Source organism: Naumovozyma castellii, chromosome 7 (assembly GCF_000237345.1).
Source record: "Naumovozyma castellii chromosome 7, complete genome".
NCBI lineage: Eukaryota > Fungi > Ascomycota > Saccharomycetes > Saccharomycetales > Saccharomycetaceae > Naumovozyma > Naumovozyma castellii.
The window spans coordinates 793,518-804,126 of record NC_016497.1 but is presented as its reverse complement, the minus strand read 5'-3'; the positions used below and the strand labels follow the sequence as shown (position 1 = coordinate 804,126).

The following is a 10,609-nucleotide window of genomic DNA, read 5'->3' as shown; positions in this document are numbered from 1 at the left end:
CACCTCAGGGATATCGTTTTTCGGCCGGGCGTCCAATCCTTTTTTTGATTGAGCTATCATAATGGTGGGCTTATCTCGTTAAATCTGGTACCCCACCTCCGGCCTGTTCTGTGAAAAGAGCAGTAGTAAATGATTTTCGAGTGCCCTGAACAGTGTGTTATTCTTCTACGACATTGTCATTCCTGAAGGAAATGTCGCCTTTTTTTCTTTCGTTTAAATGGCAAAGGAAAATCGCGCACCCAATTAGGAAACGGTTGTACGTAAAGATGGATTGCCTCAGCAGTATTAGTGTGAGATCGTCGTAGAGAGAAAAGTAAGTGCAACTCACGTACCTGCCCACTGTACTCTACGATTTGTATTTTTTGTGACAGGAATGGCCCTAGAAAGGAGTTTTATTGACAGCTGTCTGCAATCTACTCTTCGCGTCAGTTCAGAACTCGACTCGTAAACGAACCATTCTTAGCAACACGTCGTTGAGAAAGGAAAGGACTGCCAGAGGGATTTACGTGAGATTATGAAATGAGCAAACCATTGTATATAAATAAAGACTAATCAAGCTCGATCTAGCGGAAGTTATAATTCTTGAACATTTTATTGGTAACTTTAGTATAGCAACAAAAACTAAGAAATAACAACAAAATGGGTAGTTCCGGTTCCACAGCATCATCCTCTTCTTCTTCTGTAGCAGCAGGTTTTACTCTTCCAACTCCATACACAACCACTGTTACTGACAATGGTACCGTACTTTCAGAGATAATCTCTTACTTCTCCACTGACGGTGCAACAGGTACCACCACATCTACTATTCCAGCAGCTCAAGTGACATCTTCATCTGCTGCAGTCACTTCCTCCGCAGTTGATGCACCCACCTTTTCTTTACCAGATGCTTACACAACAACTTTTACATACGATGGGTATCCCGTTTCTGAAGTCGTTTCATTTGAAGCAAATGAAGTTGATGGTGTAACTCAAACGGCTACCGTCACTTCTCAATTCCCAGTTGATAGATATGTTACTGTTACCGTCACGGAAGTTGATCCAGTTACCGTTACAACAGATGTTACTGATGCCGCCAAGACAATTAACAGTACCGTTTATGTAACAAAAACTGTTGAAGCAACTGTTACCAAACAATAAATAGATTATAATATACGGCCTTAATTGATTTAATGACTCTACTATATGAATGAAAAACAAAAATTAATCAACTATGCAAATACGGTTAACAACATAAGATTTCATTTAATTTATATAGGAAATTTATAATAACATACTAATAGAAAATGTGATAAAATAATTTTAAGTAACAATGAAATGAGATTCTTTGTTCCGGGACTACAAATTCTTGGAATCCATTAAATAAGTAGCTTAGTGTACTAAATGGCTCTGATAAAAGTTGTTTAGCCGTTTATTTAAAGGTGACATAGAAAGCAGTATTATAATACATAGGGTCACTTCGAGTAAAAATTAACTATGATACAATTATTATATTTATTCTGTAATAAAATGAAAATGATAAAACATTCTGAGGCAAATGGATAAAAGTAACATCTATTCAGCTATTCATGTATGCATCTAATTCAGCATCTAAATCTTCAACTGTCTTCTTTTCAGTAAAGGAACGTTGATCATCTTGAGAACTTGAACTATAATGGGATTTATAATGGCTGCCACGACTCCCACGGTTTCCAGAAAATCTATCACCATTTCGTTTGCTTCTTGGGTTCTTTTCACGATTATTGGAACGTTGTTTTCTTCCCTTTAAAGGTAATTGCTCGTACATTTCCACAGTAATTGTGCTACCATTCAATTCAGTCGCATTATATTTTTCAATGACTTTATCCATAACGGTGGGATCCCCAAATTCGACTATAAATATTCTCGAATCTTTCGTATCATAAAATTTGGAATAAATGGGTTGAGGAAATTCTTTAATCATATCTTCAATGACAAAATCAGAAACATCTAACGGAATATTTGTAAACCTTACTCTCTTCTTTATACGTTGCACAGAAGGTGATTCTCTGTAATATTGTTCTACACGGTTCTCCATTCCTAATCGAGATGCTAAATCATTTCTCAAATCTCTACGACGATATTTCTGTAATATAAATGTCAAACCACGAGTGATAATAATGACATGTTAATAAACTGATATTTTTAGGGAGGAACTTGTTGGTTGTAAACCTTGACAATGAAATTGATAAATATGCATTTGTTAACATACGATAATTCTATGAGTAGGACCATTGTGTGGCTAGTTCAATATTATAAATATAATTTTCAGTGGTTAATAAAGTAAACAAATAAGGGCAGAATGTAAGAGATTTGATCAACATACTGTAGTATCACTTTCACTTTCTAAAGATTGGTCCATGATTTTTGGTTGTTATTGTTTTAACAGGGTAGTATTCTTATCTTTTATCGTTGCCTTCCCTCCTTCTAAGTTTGTTTTCCCAAGAGTTCGTTCAATTGAAAATTCAATTACGCGATTATGCGTTGTGCAAAAGGAAATAGATTAATTACTCATTATCTCAATTATTGATATATATAATTTCTAATCATCGGTTCAAATCTGCAAACACATCCTTGAATCTTGCAATTGTTGCGTACTTCCTTTTAATGGCTACGACCCAAGAAATGGAATTGGAAAATTGTTTTAAACTTGGTTGCACTAACGTCAAGTTACCAAATGCTATAATTAATCTATATGCAACTTCCTCTGAGTCCTGATATTCCTCTAACGGTGCGTACTTCGTATTCAATGCTTCAATTACCACAGGGGCAATATTTATGTTCCTCTCTTTATCATGCAATATCAAAACACTGTAATTAAGGATCAAAGTGGCGACTGAAAGTGCCAAATTTTGGGATTGCTTCAAAGTTGCATTGGCAAAATTAGTATCAATAGTTTCAAATATAGATTCATAGACCTTATTGGCAGACATTAGGTCAATGCCCCATTTTGGATTCTTGAAAGAATTAACCAAGATACGAACGGTCAGCATAACAATCGTTATATTCTCATTCCCTAAACCTTCTTCAATAAAATCACTAATATCAGTTGAATCTTCTAGTTTGTCAACTATTAATCTCAATAGATCAAAAGCAGGTATCTTGTTCTTCCATTGTTCTCTCATTATGGTAGAATATGAGTACAATATTTCCCAATTTTGATCAACATCTTGCAATGCAGTTCCAATTTGAGCAATATCTTCGTCAGTAAAAGTATGTTCCTCTGAGTTGAACTTAACTATACCATTAAAGATAGAATCGGCATTGTAATTTTTGATATAAAGATACTGTTTCATCGGAAGGACAATCAGATCCTGAGGAATTGAGGTATCGACGCTTACGGTGGCCGTGGGTTGTTGCTTAGATTCCACATTTAGTGTCATACCACTTGTGTTCTGCAAAATAAAATTAACGATTTGATCTCTATAGCTTGGTGGTAAATCATGTTTTGCCATGAATTTATCTGCTATACCATATGCGTTATCTGTTACATTAACAGGTAATTTCAAAGCTGGTTTACCCTCTTCGATATCGACATCAAAGACATAATCATACATTTTACCTTCGTACTCAACCTTCTTATCATTACTCCCTGTTGATGAACTAACAACGTCACCAACTTTACTCCATTTTTCACTTGAATACAGATAAGCTTCAATAACCCCAGATGGTGCTTTAACCACCACAACCTGACCTTCTTTCTTTCCAGGCTTCTGCAAGATCTCGTATGGTGATAGTTTTGATTCATCAAAGTCCATTGTTTGAGAGTTTATTGAAGTACTCTCTAACTGTTTAGTAAACTCATCGATTTCCGACTGTGAAGCCACACGTGTTTGGTCTTCCGTAAAGATTCTTACGGTATTATCACTACATCCGACAACAATATCACCATTTGGTAAAGTATCAACACACCAAATGGATACTGCTGGTAGCTTAATTACTTGCTTGATATTGAAATTATTATTTATATCCCAAATTCTCAATGATCTGTCTTCCCCACATGAGACAAGTTTATCACCTTGTTTAGATAACTTCACGTTGTAAACAAAACTTTCATGTCCTGATAAGACTTGTTTAATGTTACCATCTAAATCAGATATCTTAATGGTCCCATCATTAGAACAAGTGGCAATCTCTTTTCCGGATGATAAAACTTCTATATTACGGATCACATCGGAATGAATTCCCGAAAATGTTTTCAATAACTTATTCTCCTTCCAGAGTTTTACCGTCCTATCAGCAGAAGCTGTAATAAATGTGTTCTCTTCGACTGATATAATCTTTGCATCCCAAACTGAAGCCTGATGTCCCTCCAAAGACCATTGCAACGCACCATTGATCCACACTTTTGCAGTAGTATCCCAACTACCACTAATAATAGCGCTCATATGTTTATAACTTAACGCACATACGTTGGAGTGATGACCAATCAAAGTATAAAGAGGATCCTTATCTATACTTTCTATGTCCAATAGTGAAACACCGTTAATTAAAGATTCTTGACCGGAATAGAATAATAACTCATGATCCTTGTCGTAACACACTGCATTTAGAAACTTCTCACTAGTGGCCATTACAATATCTTGCCAAGTTCCATTATCATTATGTTTCCATAATCTCAAGGTTCCATCTCTGGATACACTTGCAACCTGCGAGTCATCTATAACCACAATATCCTTAACATCTTGGGTATGTCCCAGTAATGTGGCACTCAATTGATACATCTTACACCCTAATACTCACTGTTCTTGCAATGTCTTGCTTGTCGTCCTTTATACGTGGTTCTCTTTATAGTGTTATTTCCTTGAAGATGCCAAAATTATTAAAGGAGGGTAAGAAATTTTAATGAGTATCTCATATAGCGAGATCATCTCGAAATACCAAGAGGGAAGTACCACCATTAAGTCAGTAACGACCATTAATTATGGTCCTCACTGCATTTGTCATGTCACTACTTTCCGGTGCTGCAGCCGGTACCTCGACAGATCTGGTTTTCTTCCCAATTGACACTTTGAAGACAAGACTACAGGCAAAGGGTGGATTCTTCCAAAATGGTGGATACCATGGGATATATCGAGGGTTGGGAAGTGCTGTAGTGGCATCTGCCCCCAGTGCATCGTTATTTTTTGTTACATACGATTCTATGAAAGTTCGTGTACGTCCTCATGTCGAAAGAGTAATCAATAGCTCAGGAACTAGAAGTCCACATTCTGTTGATACGATTGTACATATGATAGCATCATCAATGGGAGAATTGGCAGCCTGCTTGGTTCGAGTTCCCGCAGAAGTTATTAAGCAACGAACTCAAGTTCACTCTACAAATTCGTCATGGCAAACGTTTAGAACGATTTTGAAGAATGAGAATCAAGAGGGGATTATAAGAAATCTGTATAGAGGTTGGTCCACGACGATTATGAGGGAAATTCCTTTCACCTGTATTCAATTTCCTCTTTACGAATTTATGAAAAAGGAATGGGCATTGTATGATAATGAAGTGGGGCATTTGAAACCTTGGAAGGGTGCCATTTGTGGCTCTATTGCAGGTGGAATTGCTGCTGCTACTACTACACCATTAGATTTCCTCAAAACAAGATTGATGTTAAATAAGGATTCCATCCCCATCAAGTCATTAATAAGAAATATTTACAAAGAGGAAGGCTTTAAGATTTTTTTAGTGGAATATATCCAAGGACAATGTGGATTAGTGCCGGCGGTGCCATCTTCCTGGGTGTGTATGAGACAATGCATTTTATGCTTCAATCGCTTGAGGAAACGAAAACTATACTGTATTGATAGTATGATAAAATTCCTATAGACTTGTGATTATTATAACCTGTATATAGAATAGAGGGTGCAATATAAATTAACACTTGATGCATATAATATTACTTCAATATGTATTTATTATTGAGATTATTGTTAAGTATGATTTATTTGCTCGAATTGAAAGTAACCGCCTTTGGATCCATGGGCATACCATTAGGTGCAATTCCATTTTGACCAAATTGCCTCTCCGTATATAGCAATCTTGCCTTGTCGAAACTTAAATTCTCAGCTTCCATTATTTGACGGATTTCCTCCTTGGCTGCATCATCTAAACCAGATCTATTATCGTCTGTATTTTGTGATATGATATCGAAGTGTCTCGAATGTAGGCCACTTTCTAAATCTTCAGCAAATGAATTATTGAGCATTATATGACCACCAAAGCGGTGCTTCAACCTGGTCGTTACTTCAATAAATTTGTATTCTTAAAGTGTCAATGCAGTTAGTAAAAAAGATAACTTGGAAATGGTAATCAGTGATTTTGAAACATACTTATCGTTCTTCTGCGGAAATAAAGGAGTGCTATTAGACATCCTAGAATTATTAATACTGTAAGCAGTTTGAGATGGAATGGTTCCCAGATCATAATGTGGGTATGGTTCGTGTATAATATTGTTTTTTAGACCGTTAATCTATAGGAGATGAGCCTACCTAAGTGCAGTCCTGAAAGAGATTTACGTGTTTCTCAAACTGAAATATTTTCTCCCTATTTAAAAAATTTCAACTTAATGATCTACATCATCGTTTATCAAAAACAGAAAACAAAATTACATTTCTGTCGATACGACTATTAATTCATGTACATAGTTGAATATACTCAACAAAGTATGCTGAAGTTTTATATATTGAATTGAGAAACTAACAGAGAGAATTGATATTAAATGTTCATACACGTTTCGCATACGATATCTCCAAATCACAACCACCATAATTATATTTATTTAATCTCTCAATGCACACATCTGCGTCATCCTGGCTAATGAATTCCACAATGGCAACGCCAGTAGTTTCCCCATTACGATCATACTTCAATTCGGCATTCCTTACCTTACCAATGCTTTCAAAAAGATCGTATAAGTCACTTCTTGCAGTAGAAGGAGGTAGGTTACTGCAATAAATTAGTGTGTTGCGTTCACCGCCTTCCACAACACCTTCAGTAAATGTGGATGTTCTATTGGATGCTGGTTCTGATGGTTGTGTAGGTAGACTTCTTTCATTACTTGTGGCATCCGAAGTAGCGTCGTTAGTCATTGCATTTTGAGTTTGGTGTTGTATGTTCATGTCATCATTACGGTTATTACTATGGCCTTCTCTTACGTCCAGGGTTCTTCCATCCACCTCAAATCTGTTATATCTATCGATGGCCCTTTCCATATCATCTCTGGTACGGAAAATAACTGTCCCAAACCCTCTGGAACGACCTGCACGATCTAATTCGACATCTGCACGCATGACATCACCACATTCCTTAAACATATCCTTTAGAGCTTGCCAATTGATAGAGTATGGTAAATTTGCCACAAATATTTCGTATCCTTGTTTCATATTGGATTGCATAGAGTACGCTCCTGAGGAAATATCTTGTTGTCGCGAGGAAGGTGCCGTAGTTCTTCTAGAAGGTGTTCTTTCGTTACGTCCGTTATCTGGTGGTGGGTTATCTTGTCTAACAAATATTTGACGGTCCATGAAGTATGAACTATCATACTGACGAATGGCTTCTTCCACATCCCTTGAATTGGTAAATTCCACGGTACCCATCCCTCTATGGTGACCCTTTGATGTAATGATATCAGCACGTACCACCTCACCAATCCCTGAAAAATAATCTCTCAAGTCTTCTGGAGTACAATCATACGTCAAATTTCCAACAAAAATACTATTAGCGTAATTTCTATTCACTTTCTCCTCGTAAGTGCTGTCTAGTTCTCTGGCCAATACCGGACCATAATCGCCTTTTGCATATCTAGATGGCCCTCGTCTCCTATCATCCACTCCCCTACTACGATAATTTTCCCTACGGCCACTACGGTAGTCATCTCTACTACCATACCTACTACCACTACTACTAGCACTACCATTACCACGGGAATCATTTCTTCTATCTTGTTGTCTGTAGTTATCTCTCGAACTGTACCCTCTTCTTCTTTCATTACCATACCCACCAGCACGACGATCACCACGGTCATCGCTCATACGACGACGAACGGGGGATCTTGATCTGCTACGTTGATTGTTATTCTAAAATAATGCAATTAAAAACCGGTCTCGAACATCAGCAAATGATCTCATATAACGAACACGAGTATCAAAATAGGATGGCGACAACACCAATAATAATAACGTATTAGTAAAATGAAAACTTAGTACTCAACAGCCAAACGGAAAAGAAAAGCAGATATGAAAAGGGAAGAATGGAGGATCCTTGTAATCAAATGGACACCACCGAACCGGACACCATACCATACCGTACAAAGCATACAATACAATAGCAGGACCAGGAGCAGGACCACTTCGTGAAGGGTCAAATCAATAAACCACCCAGCATTCGCATTCAAGTCAACAAAACTTTCAAAGGAAGCAGGAAAAATTGCAACATACACTTTCCAAGTCGGACATCTTGTTCTTGGAGATCTGAACAACTTAGTATCACTGTTCCAAGGGGAAGTCACTAATATAGGAGCAACAATGATGAATGAATGCTCACTGTTTTCTCGTTTGTCCACAGTAAAATTTTCCAGGAAAACGTTACCCGCAAATTTCCGCCAAATAACTAGACATGGGAAAAAAGACCGTTGTGCAATGTACAAAGTAGGGTTAAATTCAAAACCCTAAAATATATTTGAGAACACCTAATTTTTCAGTTTGATTTCCAGAAAAACTAAAAAATAGAATTATCCAGCCCTTTATAAAAAGTCTTTAACCCCCCTAAATTTCAACAAAGAAACGCTTTTTACCTCATGATTGTTTTAAATATTGTTCTAAGTTTCCCGTTAGTTCGTTAGTCTATGTATATAACAAGTTGAACAAGGCCAAGCATTGAAGTACAGACTGTCAGAAATCCAAACAAGGATATATAATGAATAATAATATACCTGATAGCCCACCTTCAAACACATGTAGCTCTGAGATACTCGTTCGACAAATAAGCTTTAGGGATACAACGACCCCTAACACATCTGTCAGCAGTAACAACAATTCCACGCCAACGCCAAAGAGAAGAAAAGTCCTAAAAAAGTTCGTTCTAGTCCAAGATTACCCATCTCAGTCTGAAGATTCAGAATGGACACGTATCGACAGTAAAGGAAAGAATAGCATATGGTCACATTTTCTGGAAGGAAAGAAAGATCGTTCAATTTTAAAATGTACCAATTGTAATAATGTTTATCGTTACAATCGAAGGGAAGCCAGATATAATTCTGAACCTGCTGAACTTCATTTAAGAGATGACTGTACTAATCCTCCTGATTATTTCCATGGAAATTTAAAGGATGAAAGGATAATAAAAGAGATATGTAAGAAGAAGCTGGACAAATACCGAGATTTAAAACAATATATTAAGACGCAGTCATTCTTTGATATAGCCGTTGGGTTAATTTTAGAATCCCGTCTTTCCATCAACTGGGTAGAGTCCTTCACGGCCAAAACTCTGTGGTCAACAATGGCGTTAATTCCAACTGAGAATAACAGTAAACCAGAACAGATTTTTAAGCCGAACAAATCTAATATGAGCAACTTTATTCGCACAAAATCCAAAGATATTAATTATTTCTGGAGGAGTGAGATAGCATCTTCGGCTCACATATTAAATGAAAAGACCTTTACCAATAGAAAGACATTACTTGTATCGCTTACAAAGAGGTTATATGCACTCGATAATGTAACGTTCATGTCTCTTGTTTTTGATCACTGGTCCAATCACAAAATGTCTAACTATTTGGGAGTTTTACTGGTTACATATGATGAAGAGGAAGGAAAACAAATTCCTTTTCTAGTGAAGATGGACAGGTCTGATTCTCACAAAACAATCGATATAAGTCAGCAACTTGGCGAAATTTTTAATAAGTTTGATGGTTTGAGAACAGTAACTGTAGGTATGTCAACTGATAATGCTGCCAATATGCTAAAGGTACCGAAAGAACTCTCAAGAACTGGCCTGTTAGGGACTCGTTTTCTTGGCCATGTACCTTGTTTACTACATAGTGCTAACATTATGAATAGTACCATGTTTGATATGGTCGAAGAGGACAGTTTGGGATTTGTAGATTCTGAGCTTAAATCAAAATTATTAGAGTTAGCTGCAATGAAATATCAGTTGAATTCTGATGGGTCAAGGAATGAAATTTTAAAACAAGATATCTTTACTGAATATCTTCTATCAAATAACAGCCAAATTTCTTCAGAATCTGCCGATATTGGTGGCATTTTTAGCTTTATAACTGGTGACATTATTCTGAAGAAAAATAATCAGCTTGCTCATGCTATTAAATCAAGCAGTGTTAATCAACTACTATACCGAGAACTATGCGTTGAGTTTGGAAAAATGAATGGAGAGGAACCTTTGGCCATCAAAACATATTCAAAAACAAGATGGCAATCAGCGTTAGATGTTGTGCTCAGGTTACGAGAGTTGAAACCTGTCTTGATGGAGTTAAATCGGGAGCCATCCCTGGGAGTGTTTTTCGATGAAGAAGATTTTGTTCTAATGGACGATTAACTAATATCTTATCTCCTTTGTCTCTTGCGAATTGCTTTCTAATGATACCTGCAC

General features: G+C 36.7%; 6 protein-coding genes across 6 annotated transcripts; 3 read left to right on the top strand and 3 right to left on the bottom strand.

Moving 5' to 3' along the window:
* Positions 1-639: 639 nt before the first annotated feature.
* On the top strand, positions 640-1,137 carry NCAS0G04320 (uncharacterized protein; the record flags this gene model as incomplete). Its single annotated transcript, XM_003677622.1, has 1 exon — positions 640-1,137. The coding sequence occupies one exon, from the start codon at positions 640-642 to the stop codon at positions 1,135-1,137; it is 498 nt and encodes a 165-aa protein (XP_003677670.1).
* Positions 1,138-1,555: 418 nt separating this feature from the next.
* Positions 1,556-2,053, bottom strand: YRA2 (Yra2p; the record flags this gene model as incomplete). The annotated part of the gene is made up of 1 exon (XM_003677621.1): positions 1,556-2,053. One exon carries the CDS (start codon positions 2,051-2,053, stop codon positions 1,556-1,558), a length of 498 nt encoding a protein of 165 aa, XP_003677669.1.
* Positions 2,054-2,561: 508 nt separating this feature from the next.
* DOA1 (Doa1p) lies at positions 2,562-4,739 on the bottom strand (the record flags this gene model as incomplete). The annotated part of the gene is made up of 1 exon (XM_003677620.1): positions 2,562-4,739. The coding sequence occupies one exon, from the start codon at positions 4,737-4,739 to the stop codon at positions 2,562-2,564; it is 2,178 nt and encodes a 725-aa protein (XP_003677668.1).
* A 200-nt stretch (positions 4,740-4,939) lies between these two features.
* PET8 (Pet8p) lies at positions 4,940-5,830 on the top strand (the record flags this gene model as incomplete). The annotated part of the gene is made up of 1 exon (XM_003677619.1): positions 4,940-5,830. The coding sequence occupies one exon, from the start codon at positions 4,940-4,942 to the stop codon at positions 5,828-5,830; it is 891 nt and encodes a 296-aa protein (XP_003677667.1).
* An 896-nt stretch (positions 5,831-6,726) lies between these two features.
* On the bottom strand, positions 6,727-8,034 carry HRB1 (mRNA-binding protein; the record flags this gene model as incomplete). The annotated part of the gene is made up of 1 exon (XM_003677618.1): positions 6,727-8,034. The coding sequence occupies one exon, from the start codon at positions 8,032-8,034 to the stop codon at positions 6,727-6,729; it is 1,308 nt and encodes a 435-aa protein (XP_003677666.1).
* Positions 8,035-8,917: 883 nt separating this feature from the next.
* Positions 8,918-10,555, top strand: NCAS0G04270 (uncharacterized protein; the record flags this gene model as incomplete). Its single annotated transcript, XM_003677617.1, has 1 exon — positions 8,918-10,555. The coding sequence occupies one exon, from the start codon at positions 8,918-8,920 to the stop codon at positions 10,553-10,555; it is 1,638 nt and encodes a 545-aa protein (XP_003677665.1).
* Between the last annotated feature and the right edge of the window lie 54 nt (positions 10,556-10,609).